The 21,336-nt window shown below is 45.2% G+C and overlaps 1 protein-coding gene across 1 annotated transcript in view; it reads right to left on the minus strand.

Moving 5' to 3' along the window:
- Window positions 1-21,336, minus strand: part of RGS6 (regulator of G protein signaling 6) — a 278,419-nt gene that overhangs the window by 34,195 nt on the left and 222,888 nt on the right. The window contains exons 12-14 of the mRNA XM_075713032.1: window positions 16,907-17,017; window positions 13,617-13,742; window positions 4,071-4,257 (exon numbers count right to left, since the gene is read on the minus strand). Coding sequence (XP_075569147.1) covers window positions 4,071-4,257; window positions 13,617-13,742; window positions 16,907-17,017 — 424 coding nt within the window. The remainder of the gene's footprint in view (window positions 1-4,070; window positions 4,258-13,616; window positions 13,743-16,906; window positions 17,018-21,336) is intronic.

Below are 21,336 nucleotides of genomic sequence, written 5' to 3' on the forward strand. Positions count from 1 at the left end.
AGGGCTTGTATCTCTATCACAGTCCAGAACAACCTGAACCAACACCTGGGGCAGCTGAGAGCATGAATTGGGTCCAGATCTGGGCCAGGTACATTTCTGGTTTGAGCAGCCTGGAGTTTGGCATTATAGTCTAAATCTCCTCTGGAATTAGCCAAGGATCTGCACAGCACAGTTAAAATCCCTAACTGAGCCGGGATTAGAACTGAATTTCCCCGACTTGTCTTCACAGAAACAATAGCCGATTAGTTCAGGTAAAGGAACGTCAATCTAAAACTCTATTTTATTTACTAAAGAAGAAAAATAAACAAAGCAAACAAGAAAGTAATTCCAAAGACAACTATGTAGCTTACCTTACTTTAGCATACCAGTAAAGCCTACCAGTAAATGCCCCTACAAGCAAACATTACTATCAGGACACACAACACATTCTTGTGATACTAGTTCCCAATGCCAAGGGACTGAGGCAGGGATTAAAGACTTGCTGACGGCAGAAAGAGATTTCAGGGAAGGCAAGGAGATGCTTGAAGTTGGGGGGAAAAAAAATGTTTAAAAACTAATTACGTGTTGTACAGATAAGCCATAATGGTCACTCTCACAGCTCTGGGTTCCCATGTTAAAGATGAATTACTCTGGCTGTCAGCAGCTTCATTAGCCAAAAGAGGCCATTCGGATGGACCCGAACCTATTTACTTTCCAGAGCCGGCTGTGCCTGCTTCATATTGCAGGGCCCCACACTGGTTGTTCAATGATGCTGATAACTCCTGTGGGAGCTTACATCCTGCTAAGTAGTTCACTGTTTAATTGAACTGACCTTTCCTGACAGTGCCCCTTGTATTAAAAGCTGCTTTACTCCCCAGTGAAAGTGGTTTGATAATCATAATATTTTACTCAGTGGACAGTTGTTTAAGGGTAGAAAATAATCAGCTGAATTGGTAGGCTCGCCTCTGGAGGGCCCCAGCACTAAAATGACAAAAGGCGCTGCAGATCAAGATAGCTGGCAGAGCTGATGATCAGGACAGAGCTAGGAGTGGGAGCTGTGCTGCTTGAGGATGGGGGATGTCAGCAAACCTGGATGGCTGTGGGAGGCGAGCGCAGGCTCAGCTGGCGCGGCGCGCACTGCTGAGAGCCGAAGCAAGCCGGCACAGCTTGAGCGGGGCACGGGGCAGGCAAGGGCATGTGCAGGAGACGCAGTGGCTCTGTGCAAGCGGAGTGATGCTGGACTGCAGAGTGCAGCAGCAGTGAAGGACAGACAACAGGGCAAATATCGTAAGCTGAGATGGGGAAATGGTTAAACGCTTGCTTCTGTAATAAAGGAACCCATCTTAGACAGAGCTCTGTCCCAAATAATAAATGCGCACCAAATTCGGGTTTGGATTAGGAGCCCTTTGAGGACGTTTGGAGCTGAGATTTTCAGTGTCGCTTTTCTTAAATAGAGGAACCATTTGCCTTCAGAGAGTGAGTGGCTTTGGGACGAAGAGGTCTTAAGCGAGAGGCATGCTTGTTGGGAGCCCCCCTTTCTCCCTGTTTTCTTCTAGGCCAGTTGTCTTACCAGATGGTTGTGCAGCATCTGGGAGAGCTCCTTGGGGCTGGGAGCCAAGGTTGTGCAAAGAAGCACATCCATGTAGACTGTTAAGCACCTGATAACAGACGATGCTTTGCTTTCAACTTATGTTTATAACGCATTCACTAGCCTGAAGTATACTGCGCTCTGATACGCCTTCCCCTCCCAAGTATAGCAATGTGTTCATTCCCAGTGCTTTTTATACAGAATTGGCATTTTGTGGGTCTCCCAGGTCAGCGTAAGGCCTAGAGTGCCACATCACCTTCTCCTATTTTTCCACTGCAGGAACAGCAATTTCCTTTTCTCAGTTCAGTCAACCCTTTTCTTTCCTCTTAGTCTTAGTCAGAGCTGCAGGCATTCAAAGAATGTGCTGTTCAGTAAACTAAATTTTTTCTTGTTCTCTATTCACAAGGACATTTCAGTTGTTTTCCTCTTTGTGCTAAAGCTACACAGGACAGGACAACACTCATATTTTCCCTCCCACAGTGGGGTGTTTTGACTGGTTGTATCTGGTTGAGTCCCTAGGAATGCGGGATGTGTGGGAGCTCTCATGGGCTCCTGGTGCCAGGGTGCCAAGATAAGGCAGCTGGGCTACAACCTGCTGCAGATTTGTGGAAAACAGAGCCCCCAAGGTGGCCGCGCTGACCTGGGGGAGATGCCAGGACAGTACCTGGGAGATTCAGAGTGCACTGTGGGGACCTACGTTGGCTCCCGTGAAGTGGATGTGCAAACAAAAATGCCCCCTCTCCAGGATAAGCCACTAAAAGCCAACATGGCTCCAGCTCTGCCAGGGCACTATGCCCTTCAGCAGTGTGCTGTTTCTCCCTGCTTTTGTTAGGCAGCCTTCTTAGCTATCTGGTCAAGCAGTCAGAAACAGCTTGCTTGGCCTTTGGAGAGCTACCAGAAGTCCACTGCACAAGAAGGTAACTGGGTTCATCTTCCACATTGCCCTATCCTCTCTTGGCACAGATTCGGTCTCCAAGAGGACCATAGCTGGGCCTGAAGGTCTACCTTTGCCTCATACTTCTGTTTCCATGAAGTAAAGCAGACAAGTTGAGGACATCTGTCAGCATAAAAACCCTCTGAAATAAAATTAACCCAAGGAGCTAAAATTGCAGTCTAACTGCAAGAGCTCCAGCTTGATTTCATCAGCTTCCCTTTGAATGGCAATTACATTGTGAACTGATCAGTTAAAGCCTAAATCCTCTGTGTCTTCTTCTGACTAAATACTCATTGTCTAAACATCCATCTTATTCTCAGTACTTCTACTTATCAATTTAATCAATTCCCCCATTATTCACCTATCTGTTTTAGCCTGCATTTTGCCATCATCATTTTTTTCAGGTGATGCAAATTTGCAGAAGTTCTTGTTCACTATAACTGCAAAGCAAAAAATATGACTTAGCTAGAATGCCTTCATACTCCTGTGCTTCTTAGCTTTAAAAAGAACATTTAAGTTGCCTGACATTCACAGGGGATTGCCTTGAAACTTTGCGTACATTTCTTCTATGTTGGCCCCAAGGAGCAAGATTGCATTCAGGAAAATACAGGATTTGATGCTGGTTTGAAAACTTCATTGCCTAACCTTGTATAAGTGGTCCACAACATCTCCCCTGAGATGGAAATATTTTGTTAGTAGAGTATTTTGAAGAACTGCCTTTGAATGCCAATTTAAAGAAAATGTAAGAACGGGGATTCTTTTCATCTGCTGTTGGTTTTACTACATGCTTTTGATAAAAAATGATTACAAGGAGGATATCTTTTAATTGTGTCCCTGGTAATATTTGCCAAATGATCCCTTCTTCCTTTTTCTGTTTTAGCCTTTATAAAATGGTATTTCCACTTTCTCAGAACGTTATGCAGCTTTATCCTTGCTTGTAGCAGTTTTTCTCAAATTATCTGTTTTCCTAAAGGCATTTTCTGTGTACATTTTATCTGTAAAAGTTCCCTGATAAATCTGGGGCCCTTAGGAGGGAAGGATTAAGCTCACTGCATTGCCTGCTGTCCTATCATTATTCTAAGGTATTGTCTGGTGAACAAGTTTCTAGCTGCGTTGGAGGGAGCTGCTGCATTTGGGGTTTGGTGGGGAGGTGGGGGGATACAATTAGCTATAAATAAATAAATGATTTAAAAAGTGTCTTAACCAGGATTTTGATATGATATCAGCCATTCTGTAAATACGCCAGACTTTGGTGACAGGGAGTACAAAGAGCCAAACTGAACTTTATAGCACTCTTTCATCTTTGCCTTCTCTGAGACATGGCTCCAGCTCACTGCGCCTTGCAGACTTGTAAATTTTGGAACATTTGTTCCCAGAGGAGCATTAGCCTGTTATAACTGACAGATTCAAAGAAAATATAATTTTCCCAGCTTGAATAGATATCCTCAAAGTCACTTCAAACTGTGCGTCTCCTTTTTCTTACAAGTGAGCAGTGACAATGTGATAGTGGAGTATCACAGTAAAACTGAGAGTTTTATTAGCAGTAGTTCCATAAAATCAAAAACAAACCTGTGCATCTTCGTATGTGTATCTCCCTGGGTCTTTGACATTTTGGCTTGTTTTCTCATAGCTGTGGGAATCCAGGTTGATAGCACTTTGGGCCCCAGGAGCTAGAAACTCTTGCCAGATTTCTTCCACTCTGGTGGTTACATCCTGTAGAGGTTGTTTCTTGAGATCTTGGACAGCCAACCAAAACCTGTACTAGGCAAAAATTAAAAAGGGAGAAAAGAGAAAAAGAGAGAAATCTAGATAAGACTTCATGGATAAGCCTGGGCAGAGTCCCAAAACACAGACGTAGAGCCTAACCCCGCATCTGGCTGAATTCACAGAAGACTCTCCATTTAGCATGATTTCAGGGGAAGGTGTGATATACTTTACACCAAACCCTCAGGCTGTGGCTAAGATCAGAATAGGGACTTTAAGAAGCTATACATTCTTATACAAACTGTCCCTACAGAAATGTGACATTAGGTATGCAAACAGGAAACCTCCAGAGCTGTGCAGCTGGAGGAGGGGAGCAGGCTCTGCCTCCCGCAGTCCTGCTGCAATCCACTGGTCATTCCTGCCTGCAGGATCGGTCATCCGGAGGGGATGCAAAATGCAGAACAGACTTAATATTCATATCATTTCCAGGGTGAAGTTGTAACAATAGCACTTAGAGAAATCTTCTTTTTTTTTGACTTGTAAGCTGACCAGCATTCAGATGGATGCCATGGGAAGAGATGAATCTTGTCATAGCCATACTCCAATTTTACAGGGATTTTTTCTTGACTGGACTTATGAACTAAAATAAATTCATAAACATTGAGAAGATAATCTCTTTGACAGCTAAGGGCGTAATCCACATCTCGATCTGTGAAACCAAAGGCCATAGAATATTTTTGCAAGCGTGACATGCATTGTCTTTTACCCTAGAAAAAAAAAGTTATTTTATTGGTGGTGCTGGTTTTATTTATTGTTGACAGAAATATGCTCTTTCAGGTGATTAATTCAGAAGATGCACAGCCCCCAACAGCCTTTTGTTTTGGTCAACTCTACCTTCTAGCAAGAAGATATCCCCCGAGGCCTCTGCCCTGGGTACTCAGGTCCTGCAACCCGGCTGAACGGGTACAGTAGTGCTCTGTAGGTAGTGCTGAGGGCTGCAGGGCAAACAGGTTACAGAAGGGACCTTTGCAGCCACCTGCCATAACCAGCTCTTTCCTACCCCATGGCAAAGGAGCCCATTGCCCAGGGGTGACAAGGAGGGCAGGGCTCGCTTTGGCCATCCCTGCCCTGCACCACTCTCACACGCTCGCTTCTGCTTGGCACACTGTGCAATGGCGACAAGGTCTGTGTGGGTCACTGCTTGTTCAGGGCATCTGCAAGAGCTACTCAACTTAGAAAATCCTGTGTCCCCTCTTGTCATTATGGGAGACTACTAAATAAACCAGTTGAACTTTAACTGAAAGCCTGATTTCCCACCCTGAATGATTCAGTGGTGCCAGTGTGCTGCCACTAAGGCAAATGTTCCCCCATGGTGGAAAGAGAAAGATACAGTCTCTCCCAAACCAAAACCCCGTTGGCAGCGAGGGTGGGTGGAGGAGCCAGCAGCCCGGTTACTCCTACACTGTTTCTGACCCTCACTTCCTTACCAGCTGCAGGCAGTACCTAACCACCCCAGAAACACTGGGGTTATCATAATCAAATGAGGCCGCTAACCCATTTAGCCTGGTCCCCTACCTGCAAGAGGGAAACGACCAGTTTGGGAAAAAAAGACATCTGCACTGCATGCAAGGCCAGGCTAAATCCTCCTTGCCTGTCCCCCACCCCTCCCCTGCCAGGAGGGGGCCTAATGCCACAGCCCTGATTCACCCAAGCCACTTGGTCATATTCCTTCATATGTTTTTCCCTGCTCCCTGGCAGGCTGTCAGTAAAATGGACCGGGGTATGCTCAGACAGTACATCAGTACCTGTGGAGCCATACACTGGTGGTGCTGACACAGTGACATTTGGTTTTATTAAACTGAAAGAGAGTATATGGGATTGGCGGAGGGGTGTGGTTGGCCTTTTTCCATCTTTGAGATGTTAAGTGCGCCTGATGTCCTGCCTTGTTATTTGAACCATACGTGACACCCCCACTTATCACATGCATGCAGGGAGTAAAGGGCAGCACTCACTGCGCAACAATCTGATGCCATATGTGGCTTTCTTTACTTTGAAAATATTTTATCATTCAATTTCAGATGAGATGGGAACATGTGAATGCAGAAAAGGCATAGAGAGAAAAGATGCTAATCATTCCAGAGTAGCTGGGACACTTCAGACAAACACTTGGCTAGAAAGAACGTTTTCTGCTGGCTTATCTTCTGCCCCTGGAGCCGGGGAGGCGGGCTGGGAAAGCACGCTCGTGAGAGAACTGGGCGCGCTGTGAAGTGACAGCTTGCCAGAACAGGAGCACCATCCATTTTAATAACCATTTGGCTCAATCTGAAAACCAACCAACCAGACCAACCTGACGCTAACAAGAACAAGTTCTTTTTACTGCAAGCGATTGCAAATTCATGCCCAAGGCTGGATGTCCTCTTCAAGGCAAAGGCGAGTTTTGTCTTGGTAAAAATTTGAAAGCTATTCACTATAGCTGGTATCTGAAAATTGAGGTACATCAAACAGGGGTACCCAGCCCTGCAGCCTCGACTCCAAGGCAAATTCACTGCCACAAGGAATCATCCTGAAGCCAATGCATAAGCAGGGCTTCCTGTGGGATTTATACAGCATTTACAAGAGAGAAGCAGGTATTTCTGCCCAGGAAAGGAACAGATACACGATGGCTGCACTGGAATTTGTGCTCAATTATAAACTGCAAATACACTCCGTGAGTCAGTCCCACAATTTCTGAAGCACAAGCCTAGCCCCAAGTTCACAAGGAGTCAGGCGAAGATCCCGCATTGCCTCCTCCCTTTCTCTGGGAGGCAGATCTCCAGTGGACACCTCTTGCACAGGGCAGGGGAGGAGGGAGATGCCCTCGTCCACCCTCTCCGCAGGTGCCCTACAAGCAGAGCAGGACCGGCATGGGGACTGTCTGCACAGTGGGAACAGCAGCACTGATCACAGGTTCTTTGCCCTTTATAAAACAGCATGTAAGATCTGGAGAAGGCTGATAAAATGGTGTCCTAAAATGTTGTCAGAAGCATAAACCATTCCAGCCTCATCCAGCTTGTAATTAAGCTGCTGTCACTTGCAGGAGATATCCCGTAATGGCGCTTTAGCCTGTGCAGCCCCCTCACGGCACAGCGAGCTCCTGGGCCTCAGCTTGCCCACTCCGCCTCCCCGCAGGGCGCTGCGGAGGTGCTCCGTCACCGCGGGCTGCTGTTCGCAGATGCCCCTCGGTGAAAAGATGGCTGGGGAAGGCCAGGCGATTGCTTCTGAGGTATGTTGTAAAACAAAAATTAATTTTCAAACCTGATCAAGAGACGAAATACGGATGACTCCAGAGACTGAGGAACGACTGTCGACATAAGGACAGGTTTGTATCCCCACCTTGAGGAGGACACGATACCCCTGGCTTGCCGCTGAAATCACCGAGGGACTATCTGGGTTTGGAATATGAGCGCACTCAGTAGCTGCATGTATCTGGTGCCATCCCCCCCCCGTCTCACATCCTCATCATTCACAACGTTGCTCTCGCTTCCGTTCACCAACAGAAGAAATATCATTTTAACATCACCGCTGGGAGGGGAAATTAATGAAAGTAATAAGTATAAATCAACACGCAGTTCAGACAGGGGAAACAGTTACATCTTTGTGTCGCTTAATGGCCAGATGCTCGCTAGGGTGAGCTTGGCGTGGCTGGGACCAGCAGCAGCCTGTCCTGCGTGGGGCGTGTTGGGGACAGCTGCCTGCAGCGGGGCTGGGGGCTAAGGGCGCAGTCCCTCACTAAGAGAAGCATTTCCAAGAAGGAGGGCGAGCCCCCGGCTGGCCTCCCCCTCGCCCTCCTTCCTCCTCTCTCCTCTCCCAAGCCGCGCGCCCCGCGCCCAAACTCCAAGTCCCTCTTGCTGCTGCTGCCTTTGAGTTTTCTGAGGCGGGAAACGTCTCTCTGTAGCTAGCCAGCACCCGGTCGCTCGCCAGCGAGATGCCGGTGTCCTCAGGACCGACAGCCGGCGCGGAGAGACGCCGGCCCCTCACTCCCGCCTCCCCGCGGGGCGCGGGCGGCCGCTCCCCGGGCAGGCCGGGGCCGCCAGCCCGCCAGCGCCGGGCCCGATCGGCGCACGGAGCCGGCTCAGGCGCGGAGCTGCCGTGCCGCCTGCTGGCCAGCCGGGGAGGGGCCCCGCCGGCCGCGGCCACGGCCACGGCCACTGCCACGGCCCCCGCTGGGCCCCGGCCACGGCCCCGGGCTGGGTGACGGCCCCCGGCGCTGCCCCTTGCAGGGGGCACCAAGGAGCAAGCGCGAAACGCTCAGTACTGCGCCCGCCGTTCTGGTGGCTTCGGCAGTGGTTCAAAACCTCCCGTGTAAGTGCTTTTTATTTAGAAAACAAGGGCCTTGGGTGGCTTTTACTTAGTATATCTGCTCTCCTCCACGCCCCGAACTTTTCCTTTCCTGATGTACGCTAAAAAAAAAAAAAAAAAAAAAAAAAAAAAAAACCAACATCGGCAACAAGTTTCAGTCATTAGGGGTCATATAAGATACAAATAACTTTCTGCCTCCCAGAGAAAGGGAGGAGGCAATGCGGGATCTTCGCCTGACTCCTTGTGAACTTGGGGCTAGGCTTGTGCTTCAGAAATTGTGGGACTGACTCACGGAGTGTATTTGCAGTTTATAATTGAGCACAAATTCCAGTGCAGCCATCGTGTATCTGTTCCTTTCCTGGGCAGAAATACCTGCTTCTCTCTTGTAAATAAAATTCTTTTCCGGCTAACTCGGTTTTCAACATACAACTCGGTTTTCAACATACAACTCCGTTTTCAACATATGTTCACAGTAACGCACAAAACGCCTGCATTTGCGCACTGCAAGCTTCACGGCGCATTCCTATAAAGCGTCATGTGCTCTCTGTTTAGATCTATAAAAAGGTGCGCAGTCTCCTTTCCCTTCGGGTAAAATTCCTGTGTCCCATATTCCCACTTAGTTGTTTCTCTTTCCAGCTGACACTCTTTGAAGTTGGGGGGGGTGGGGGGGCGGAATTCAATCCACCAGTTAGATGAACATCTCAGCAATCTTGAGATGTCTCAGGAGATTTCCAGGTCATAAAAAATGCATAATAACTCTCTGTTGGCGGTTTGTTTTTTTTTTTTAATTGAAGCTTGGCATTTTGTCTGCTATATTTTGGGTACTTCAAAAATCAACAGAGTCAAAACAAATTGTAGATGAAAGATAACAACAGAGAAGAGAAAGAAAAGAGAGCAAGAAAAGAGTTAAAATAAAAACAGAGAGAAAAATACCCAACTGACTGGCTTTCCTGCTCTCACATAAATAATGGACAGCCAGTAAATAAATAAGTTACAGGGCTCAGCCGAGCCCAGGAGACTGGTGGACATGATCCTGCAAGTTTATTAGAACACAAAAACACAGCTGGAAGGAGACCTGGGAGGTCACTGAGTCTAGTCTGCTGCTATCTCCCACAGTGTCTCACTTGAGACCCCCACCGGGACCAATTTTTCTCAGCTAGGAAGATATGGAAATACCCCACCACAATCAACCCTGTGATGTGGGACTTGCACCATTGGGTAGAAGAGCAGAATTTGGTCCCCTTGCTATACCACTGAATTACATTAATTTCAAGGCATTCTCAAGTGCACACTTCATGAAATCTTTTCTAGCACTGCCAGGAATTTCTAGGTTTTCCAGCAGTCACTTGCTCAGATCCGCCTTGAGGACAACACAGGGGCCTACAGGACTCCTGCCAGCGTTAATGAAGATCCTACTACCATTCCCAGGAGAGAATACATCCCAGCTGCAACACGTCCCATATCTCTGGATAGTCGTTGAGAGGAAAGTCCTTAAAAGATAACTGGAAATGTAATTTTTCTAGCAAGGTACTAGATGCTGTGCCCTCAGAAAGTTCCTTACAGCTTCCCAGGGTTTGGGTGGGATACATCTCACTTAAATGTAGATGTCTACTGTGCAGACACTGTCATTTGAATCAGTCTCTCCAGGCTTATAGATGGTAGAGAGAGACAGGCGCTTTACAGTGTAATTTAGGTGCTTTTAGTTTTGTTTCCACTTAAAGCTGAAACAAATCCTTCCCAGGTGATTCACTGACTCCTCTTCAGCCTCTCTTCTCTCACTCTAAAGAGAGCCTGGATGATACAGAAGAAAGCATGTGCTTCCAAGCTGCCAACTTAAGTGAGACAGATCCCAACCTTGCTGTTGGGTGTAACTTAAATTTTGCTTGCATGTTTAAGCATCCAGCAGTTGCTTTCCTTTCTGCCACACACTCCTAATGAGAATTCAGGAGCTTTCTCTGCCATACCTGAACCCTGGAGAGCCACCTTCTGCTCTCTAGCACCACCGTTAACAATCCATCCTATTCCAGTTTTCTTCATTAATATTTCTGCCTTTATATCCTGTTGTTGTTTAAAGCTTTAAGCGGCTTGCTAATCTGATACATTATTTGATAATAATGATACCACACAAGCCAATACCATAATAATGAATACCTTAAGAATGATAGCAAGGTTCCCACATTAATTAATGATGATACCAGTGTCTTCCAAAAAGGATGCGGGATTTAACCTCTCTACCCCAGCCCACTGACTTGCAGCCTCCCTTTGCTACAAGCCATCTCAAACCCAAAGAGAACACACATTGGCAGGAGGAGCAGCTCTGATTGACCGAGGAAGGTACATGCTTGCCTTCTCATAATGAAACTTTTTCCATTTGTTTGATTAGGATGAACATGGGGGACACCCGCTAGTCATAAAACCTGCTGGATTTCATTAGTGCAACCCCAGATATATTTCAGAAAACCCATTTGAGGAGTATTGCAATACAGTATATTAATTTTGCACTTCATCACTACAATTGAATTGCAACTGAGCACACTGTACATAAGTGCAGTAAGCATATACAAGTTTAGTACCTGTTCAGCAATAAAATTTCAAGCTCATTTATGTAATTTAGTAACACTTCCTTGTTTATCTTACAAGTTAACTTTCAGGTTTTTAAAAATAAGAAACGTAAAAGTGCATTGATTTTTCACTGTTTGGCTGCTGGCATGCTTTGTGTGTTTCTCCTCAGACAGGCAAATCTGATAAATACGACGGTCAAGTTCCAATGTCGTTTAAAGTCACTTTCTGGGGAATTTCCCTCAGCTCTCACAGGCTAGCAGACTGCACTGAAGTGGCAACTGCTCACATGCTTTACTAATGTATTTGATTTTCTAAGTGAAAAAAATTAACAAAACAGAAACTTACAGGCTGTGCAAGCCAGTTCTTAGCCGGTGTAAGCTGAGAACAACATCAAACCTACTCACTACCAGCAAAGGCCAAAACCCGGCTGACTGCATGCTCAGTTGACAGCAGATTTCCTCATCCTGGGAGCAGGCACGGTTCTGCCTGTGAAACTGTGAGCTCTCTGGCCATCTCTGCCAACGATCGCTGGGCATACTGGAACAGGACTGCCCCAAAGAAAGCTTGTGAACTGGTCCCTGTGCCCATCCATGTGCTGAGACAGCACCAGAGCACCACAACGAAGCAGTGTAATTCAGACTCTGTAAAAAAAGTGTTTTTTACTGGATACTGCCAGGCATAGGGCAGTCAAATTACATTACTGCTGGATCCTTCTGTGTCTCCAGGACTAACCAGGGGAAGGAGCAGGTGAGGAGCGTTGCAGATAGCTGTGAAGTGCCTCTGACCTGCTGTACCTCAGTTAAGGAGCCAGGTTAAGGATCCCACACACAGGAGTACAAGAGCACAGACTGGCACCCTGACACCAACTCAAACCCTTGCCTGCAGCACAGGCCAGTGGCTGCAGCCTGCCCTGCTGCCAACCACAAGTCATCCGCCCTGCTGCTAACCACCGTCTTCCTGCTTCTGCACAAATGCAAGAATGTGGCAGTAAATTTAGATGTTTGTCACGTGCAGGAGAGAGTCTGAACCGTAACGTCAGCCACTGAGTATCAACCTCTACCTGTTCAGGCTGCCCCTCTGGCTGGCACAAGCCCTCTCCCGTTGTCTTTGGATCAAACAACAAAGTTAGCATTTAAACGCCTGCAGTCCTGAACACTGATCCCACTGTTTGCCCCAGCCCTGTTTCAAGCATAATCCTGGGAACCCCAATTTCTCAGAGCTCACTGTAGTACATTTGCTTGTGCTGTTATGGGACCTGTTGTGGTTTGGTTGTATCTGCAGGATACAAGAAGACACTAGCTCTTCTACAGACCTCACCCTCTCCACAGCAGGAGATTTGCTTTCCCTAAAATGAACTTCAGGGTTAGGGGGTGGGAATTAGAGTTAAGATTCAAGACAAGGATGATAAAACATGTGGCTATATCCTGATTAATACTAGGACAAGCAGCGGACTTGGATCCTTGCTATATAGGCAGGGCTCTGGGTTTAGCTTAGGGTCTATGGGAGGTATCTAGCTAGACCTCTTTTTCTGTCAGTGTGAGAAGATACCTGGTATCAGTAAGGGAAAATGGCTTAATACATTAGTTCTAGGGTACATAGGGGTGACTACTGAATCTTAAGTTGCTGAGTTTAGCACTTAGTTTTGCAGCTGGAAGGGCTGAAGAGATAGGCGTACTCTTTGAAGGATTACTACCCCAGAATGTTGGCACTTCCAATCTCTTTTCATCAATTCTGCAATGGGACTGTATTGTGGAGCAATGTGCTAGGGCCAGAGACTGGGTTTAGAACAGTGTTACAGACAAGGCCAGAGGGGCTGGATCTTCTAGGAAAGGTTTTGTCTTCATCTAGTGTTGGTACACAAAAAAAAAATAGCAACTTATTACTGCTGCCTATTCCTGCTGTAGTTGAAGTAGCAAAATTGTGCACAATAGATTTATAGACTCTCAGTCTGATGCAGGATCACGTGGGTATCTACGTAATTTCATAATAGAAGTTTTGTCTTCTTCACAACATGAGAAGCCAGATACTCAGAATCCCCACACAGAGAGAGCTATTCGAGTCAAGCTCTCGAATAGTTAGGAGATGCCAGAATTAAAAGTAGTTGTTGCAAACCTGATTTGGTGAGTGCCAGTACTGCAACAGTTTTTAGCTACATGATCACCATACTACATTTCTGTCACGCAACCCCTGCCACAAATACACATGTAAATCCTATATGTTGTTAGGGGGCTTAATAGCAATATGCCATGTCTCATCACATTATTACAACTTTGCAAGCCTTCGTATATGATACTTGACAACACTGGCTCTGCTAAACACTGTTCCTGAGATTGATTACTTAGTTCTAGTACAAGCATCCGTAGCACTGCTATGGGCCAAATCCTGCCATTGTCAACTTTATTCGAATGGGTGTTTTGGTGTTTTTAGCGGACAGACAAAGCATTGCATTTCACCTATGCAGGAGACTAGGATTGGTGCCGTTCATTTCATTCAAGTCAAAAAAGGTTTCACCTGAGATTTTCTGAGCTGAATTCTGATTCCAGGAAACGAAGGAACTGGTCTCGTCCTACTGGGTCCTTCAGCACCTCATCCATGGAGAAACCCCATCTTTTCACACGCTGCTGACTAGGTTCTTTGCTGTTTGGAGAGAGAAGGGAAAAAACAGATGGAATGTGCATTTCTGCCTGCTGTCCAAGCAGCTGCTGCTGTTTCTGCTAAGCAGCAAAGGGAGGAAGATTATCAGACAAGGAGATGGTGGTTTTTTTCTCAAGATTTTGCAGAAATACAAGTTAGGAAATAACATACAAAAAGCAGCTATAAAGACCAGGGTCATCATTAAAGCAACTGCACTATCTGGGTGCTACGTACACAGCAAAATGAGAGAGACAGTGAATGATATGATTTTCAGAGTAATTCCTGGTAGATTTCATGTAAAGAACAGCATACCATACTTGAATGATTATTCATTATGCACTTCTTATATATGTCCTCAAATGTACCTTGGGATTTATTACATGTCAAGGCAGAAATTTGCCAGCAGTGTTCCCTGGGCTGCTGGTGAGCTCCAGAGCATCTCCTTGTGTCCCACACAGTGCTGGCTGGTCACTTGGAACTGGCTTCAGAATTTCAGTTCCACATTTGCATTAAAAAAGCAGTTTCACTAAGAAGCAGTGCAGACAAGATTTCTAAAAAATGATTACTGGTTTGTGGTCTTTCATTTTTCAGTGCCTCTGATTTTTGGATGCCTAAGTCTTGGAAGACTAAAAAGCGTCTCCCTTCTACCCTCCATGATAATCAGACTCTTATTTTGTGTCTCAGCTGGGACACTGAGATGCAGAGGCACCCAAAATCACTAAAAACCTTTCTCCTAAATTATTTCTTAATACAACCCCACTTACATAAGCTGTTGTTTGAATTGCCAGACATGTTGCAGAGATGCCTATAGGGAGAGGCAGTGCCTGGGAATCACAACGAGGATCCTACAAGACAGTCCGCATCAGAGAGTAATCTGGGCTCACAAAGTGTTTGAAAGCTTCTGGTGTGATGGCGTCATACTATGAGACAACCATTAAACTACAACTCAGCTGCTCACATTTGTGACAGTAGAACCATTGTTAACAGTACATATCTATTAAACTACACGTCTCGTCATGTCCACAGTGATTCCTAATCCTGGAGCCTTAGGGGACAGTGGCGATCTGCGCTGAAGACAAATAAGCCAAAGGGGTAAATAAAATGCCCGCTTTGATTTCCTCTTGGTGTAAAGACTAAGCAAAATTGATGGGCATGTCCTCACTCGAAGTGCAGAGCTCTTGGGATGGCTCCTCCTGCACTCACCCAGGAGCCAGCAGCCCTGCGGACAAGGGCGCAGATGCCAGCCTACCTGTTAAGTGAGCCAGCCTGGACATGGGGACATGAAAGCTATGTTTGTGCAGAGCTTTGCATGAGCTAAGCTCGGAGAATTTCCTGCTGAATCCAGAGATCTGTAGCTGCTCTTCTTGCCGCTGCACAATGTTCTAGCATGAACGAAAAGGCCAAAGTGCTGTCTAAAACTGAAGGCTTTCTGTGGCATTTCCAGAGTCCTGAGTGCCATGAAGGATGAACTGTAGTGGCACAAGGCTGTCCATACTCAGCAGCTGGCCTCACCATTAGAAGTGAGAGGCTCTTTGTTTTCCTGAGCAAGGGCTCTGCTCTGAGGAAGGAACTTTGCAGGCAACACAAGGGCTACTGCAGCTCTCGGGGATCATTTAATTATTCATGCAAGTTGCAACTAGATGCAGATGCAGTGAGTTCTCTTACAATAAAGTGGAAATACAGAGCTGTTTGTTCTTCCATCTCCCAACAATAAAACTTTCTCTTTTCATCAGCAGGAGAATCACCTTCCTTAAATCTGAAATTATAGCAGAAACCAGGCGTTTATTTTAAATTCCTATAAAGGCCATGACATCAGGTTAATTGTATTCTTCAGGGACACAGACATCTTTTCTGGGATTTGTGGCTACCTCAACAGATGCAGAAATAATGGGTGCCTGGATTACGTTGTGGGTGGGGGTTCCTCCAGAGAAGTATTTTGCAGAGGCTGTATCTGGTTCTAGCCCTGCTATGGAGGATGGAGAAAATGAGAGAAACTGACTAAAAAGGAAATCCAAAATATTAAAATTATGTGAAGAGGAGCAGAGATTAGGGAACTAATGGATTTCTGTGACTACCAGAGAAGCAGGTGAAAACACCTTTCACATACCAGACCATGTGGTTTTTAAACAGGGAAATAACTTGCCTTTTTTCTGGAACACTGTTTCACTACAACTCTTTTCAAAGATTTGCTGAAGTGAACTCCCAGTTCAGATTTGGTGCCACACAGCAGCAGCTAAACACTAGGAAAAGCTGCTGAGCACTTGCAGTAGTTGGCCACAGGATGTGAGTAGTGAAGGTGATATGTGGCATGGTGATTCCATTCAAGCCTGCTGAGATAGCTGCTAGGCATAGAGGCAGGCAGGACAATTCTAGCCCCACTACAAGGGCTGTGGATAGCCTGTGATGGCAAGAGATGTAGACACTGGCCAGACTTCTCTTGCACCAGCATCACATGAGCAACAGACAATCTAGACTGCAGTGCTGTGCTTTTTTTTTTTTTTTGAGAAACTCTCTCAGGTGCAAGACATTGGAGATCCTACAGTCATTCCTCCTCCTTTTCATCTATTGGACACCATAACAGAGACAAGCCAGCTTGTTACTAACAGATGAGGCACAAACTCACTTTGTCAATCTATTATAATTCTGACCTGCCAAGTCTTACACATTACATGTGAGCTACACTCCTCTGGCTCCTGTGCTAAATCCACTTTCGCACAGTGGGAACGACCACTGCCCTATAATCCATCCTGTTCTGCCAGTGGCATCTTTCATGGGATCCCAGGACAGGAGCAGGGCTGGAGCACTGCAGCTGGGGGAGGACCAGAGAGCAGCCTCCCATGGGTCAAAGAAGTTGTGCTGGAACGGGTATCTCTAAGCAGTATCCTGTTATCTGTGGACTTTTAGACCTGAGTCTGTGCATGTCCTTGACAGGCATGAGAACATCCGTTACCTGACTTACAAAGTACCACACATCCAGTCATATGGAAGTGGAAGGGCTGAATAATTCACAGAAGTGATAAACCGTAAGCTCGTTTAAACTTTAGCTATGCACTTGTATCTTGTAAAGTTACAGACATCCAACTTCCTATCCAAACAGGGCAGTGGGAAGAGCATACAAACAAAATGGCAAGACAACTCTAACATTACTTAAAACTACCAATTCTTACCTCATTTCAATGTCCCACAATGCTACATCATCACTTATCCAGGGATTGGAAGGCTCAGCAGGAGTTATAAAGGGGTCATATTCCACATACTGCTCTGTGTAGGCTATTAAACTGACAGATATAAAAAAGAAAAAAAAAAAAGAATCAGGGCCTGAATACTCAGTCACATGTCAGAGTGGTACAGCTTTTCTTTTTTTTTTTTTTTTTTTTTTTTTTGTGTGTGCTTCTTTTTATTTTTGTAGGGATTAGTCAGCTTCTCAGCAACCACAGGAGTCCCTTTTCCCAGGGATGGTGTCTGCAAGGTTTTCTCTGCAAAAACCCACCAGCTCACTGCAGTATTTTCCTCGAGCTCATCTCTGTCGAGATGCCCACAAAAAGCCCGATGAGGCAACAATGGATTGCTAGGGTAGGACTTCCCCCAGAGAGCCACAGGATGACTACGAAGCGTGTGTCCTCCTCTTCATTTGTTGCATGTTGCTATTGCCTCTTACCCTTTTGTTTTTTGCAGACTTTTGCACCCACATAACTTTATGCATTATAAGTAACTCATCTAAATAGGGTCATGTGCTGTAGCTAAGAATATACTTAAATCTTCGGAGGATCACAGTCCTGAGCATCAAAGCTTCAGGCTATAGATCATTTTTTTGTTATGTTGGTATACCATTTAGTCTAATGGCACTATTGTAAAATACTTCAACAGTAGTTTATAATAATTAACTTAGAACATAGTAAATTATATCCATGTTGGAAAAACACCTGGCCTTTATATTGGCTTGCTTCATGATGAGTCAGATGAGACATATAGCCTCTAATCCTCACTAGGGTGATATTCAAAGAGCTTCCTGGGAAAAGGACTGTGTCTGCTTGCATAAATGATTCAGGTATTCCACGGGGGTTGGGCTGGGGGCGCATTTTTACAAAAGAAAGACAGCATGTATGAAATAAATTAAAAGAAATTTGTCCTAGTCTATATTGGAAATACTCCAAGGCACTTTTTAATTTTTTTGCCTAGGTCTGCCAAGTAATTAACTAAGCTAATTGAGTCTCATCATACTGAACAACTAATCTACTTGCACTGTGATTGCCCATGCTAAACTTTACCTCTGGTCTTCCACATCTCAAAAAAGCAGGAGAATGAAAAGAACCTATGAAACAAAGGGTCACAAAAGGCAGAAAGTTTCTCTGACCTGCTCTACAGTAATTATTTCTTTTTGTTTGTCCTAGCTCTTATCATGAGGCATTAAAATCACACACTTTTGTAACCACAGCAGGTTCCCATTGCCCCTCAGGGCACTCAGGGCTGTCTCATCTCATTTCATTAATTACATTTCATGACTGCTGTGGGTCAAGGGTTGGAGGAGGGAGCAGCGTCCAATTCAGAGAGCAGCAGCAATCCCTGAGACATCAATGAGAAAGAAGGTTGGTTAAAAAAACCCCGACAAAAAGGATCAATTGGGAGATATCTACTGTGAAAGTTATAGATTAAAATAATAAGAAGGCATCAGAGGTGCTAGTACAAGTACTAGCAAAAATAAAAGGGGAAAAAACTAAATTAAATGAAACAAGGGGGAATTGCTAAGCACATTTTGCTTATTCAGTATAATGACAGCAGCGGAATCGTTGCCTCATTGTCTAAAGGAGGCTACAGACAGGGGACTCCTAAGGGGAAGCATTTCTGTCAAAATGCAAACCTGGACTTTTGGCCTTTGAGGTGATGCACTGTAATTCTGGTAGAAGGGGTGGTGGGAAGAGTTCACTGAAGGGTGCAGAGCTTGCCTTGAGAACCCAACTGTCTCGCAATCAGGGGGCCCTGCGGAGCATTCACAGTAACTTTGAGGAGCTGAGAGGACAGCAGAGATTGTCATCTAGGGAGCTGTGATTGCTTCTGGTTGGAATATGCTCTGGTTTTCCCCAGCCATTTCTGTGAAGCCACCTGTAGTGGCATTGCACTAACACTGCACAATGCAGTCAGGGAAAACAGTAGGTAGAATATACTGATAGTTTTGCTCAACGGTTCTCAAATCTCATTGCCAAATCCTAAACCTGACAGTGTGCAGGTCCCAAATGGGGAGAAAGGATGTGGAAGAAAGGAGAAGAAAACTGTTTCCAAGGTGCCTGGAGCAGCTGAGGGATGCCTGCTCCCACAGTTGGTGCAGATCTACTCCTGGAAGGGTAACAGGGAGGAGGGGGAAGAAAAGTTTTAGTAGTGGTCATTTATTTCATGGGAGCTGGGGATAACCTTTTGAGAGCCCTTCCATTCCTCTTCTGCTAGAGAAGGGCTATCCCATAGAATAGCATGCATTAATGGAAAAATGTATGTGATTGGTCTATCATTATTAAAATAATTTATATCTTATTCCTATAACAGATCAGACAGCAGCTTGTTCCCTCACTGTCCCCTGTCTTATTTGTTCCTCGTTAATTCCCTCGTCCTGCCTGAAAGTGCCTTTGCGCTGTACTGAAAAAATGGCAGGTGATGCCACTGTCAGGCTTGGCTGTCGAAAGGAGCGTGCCAAGAAGTCGTTTCCTGCACCCCGATCTGCCACACTGTCACTTAAACTAGTCCTGAAAGTGGGGCCCAGCCTGAAAAGTTACTTGCTAATAACGGCACCTCCTTACGCGGCAGATTTGTTCCTGGCGCTCGTATTCAGCATTTTATATTGGGCTTTCAGGCCACACAGGTTTTTATTTCAGGCAATCGTTCAGCTCAGGTCATCCACATTCATTCCTCCTCACCTATCCCCACCCCTGCCAAGCCACTGGACTCATCAGCCCCTCTACTTCCCTCCCGCCTGCTCTGTGACGCTCCACATCCAGGCTGCACTTCCCACCGCTCTCCGCACCAAGCCTTGGGACCCTCCAGCAATGCTGCCACCCAAAGTCATCACATAACCAAACACTTCTTCACAAGATATAAATATCACAACCATGATTTTCGTTCTTCATAATTTCAAAATGAAACTTTCAAAACAGGAGAAATGAACTTTTTGATGGTTCTCATTTTATTTACTTTTCTCCTGGTTATCAATTTGCACAGGTTTTGATAGCAACATTTTCTTCTCCAATTTGGGACCAATAAAAAAAAAAAAAAAAGGCCCAAAGTCCTTTCAAACCAGGAAAGTTTTCTGTCCAGGTTTACTGAAAACTAATAGGTTTTTTTGGCATTGACAATGTTACATGTATAATGTCAGTAGCTCCTTGTGAACTTGAACAACAGGTGTGTTGTGTGGACAGCATTCGATGTTCACAAGTGAATGAGTTTTACTGAGTCCATCTTATTGAATAAATACCTACCTAGAAAAAACTCAAGCAAAACAGATCTTGCTTGTAAATTACCAGCCTGGAAATTATTACTGTCTCAGTATATTAAGGTCATTGTAAGTAAATTCAGTACAACCTGAGTTTTTCATAAAGCACAAGTGTATCTTCTTAATAAAAAAGAACCAGAAAGCCTAAAACATAAATATGAATGTGCTAATTTCAATTGTACAATACAGTGTATGCAGGATTTCAGGGAGCCTCTGAATACTTTCTATTTAATTGGATAAATTGTCATTTTAATTGTTAAACTTTATGAGCCAATAGGAACTGACTTTGGGGCTCTTGCCATTTAATTTGCCTATTTTAGTACACACATGCTAATTACAGGTGCAGGCACTGCAAAGCACATTTCATAGGATAATCTCTTTTTAATTTGCTTGAATAAAAATTCCTCTATTATTTCTCTACAAGGCACCAGCCCTTACCATGTCCCTCATGTTCAACACAGTTTTGCTCTAAAAGTGATGTTACCGAAAGCATGCTGATCCCTACATTTGTCGCAGTGATTCCCCTGCAAATGTGCACAACTTAGAAATATCTAAAGGAGCTGTTGCTCTTCAATTAAATTTGAGCTTGTTCTTTACCTGTTCATACTTTCCTACCAGAACTAAATATTCTGCAAGTCAAGTTGTGCCTTGGCTTGCCTCTACGAGAAATCCACCTCTTAAAACACTGCCTTGAGTAGTCCAGGTACAACCCCAGTACTTCCCATAGGGTTTCATATATAAAGTGGGAGTAGAAACCGGCCCTACAATCCCAGTATGAACATGGACATGAACACCACGTGCAACAAGACGCAAACGCAGCTCCTTCCCCAGGCTGTGCCAGCCTAACAAGAGATGAGCACTGAGAGTTCACCCACAAAAGAAAAAAGGGTATTTTCAAATTGAAACAGGAACGACTTTTCTGAAAATAAACTCTAGGGTTGTGAAGGGGCGGGAAACAAAAGTATTGCAAGGGTTCTCTTTTGTGAATAGTATTTCTTTTCCTTTTACAGTACAACAGCATCCTCATTTTTCACCTACTTTTTGTCAGTGGCAGAAGAGTGAGTGCAGAAGTGCCAGTGGTCAGCAGACAGGCAACACAGCCGGTCAAGGAGGGGGAAGGAT

Source organism: Pelecanus crispus, chromosome 6 (genome assembly GCF_030463565.1).
Source record: "Pelecanus crispus isolate bPelCri1 chromosome 6, bPelCri1.pri, whole genome shotgun sequence".
NCBI classification, from domain to species: domain Eukaryota; kingdom Metazoa; phylum Chordata; class Aves; order Pelecaniformes; family Pelecanidae; genus Pelecanus; species Pelecanus crispus.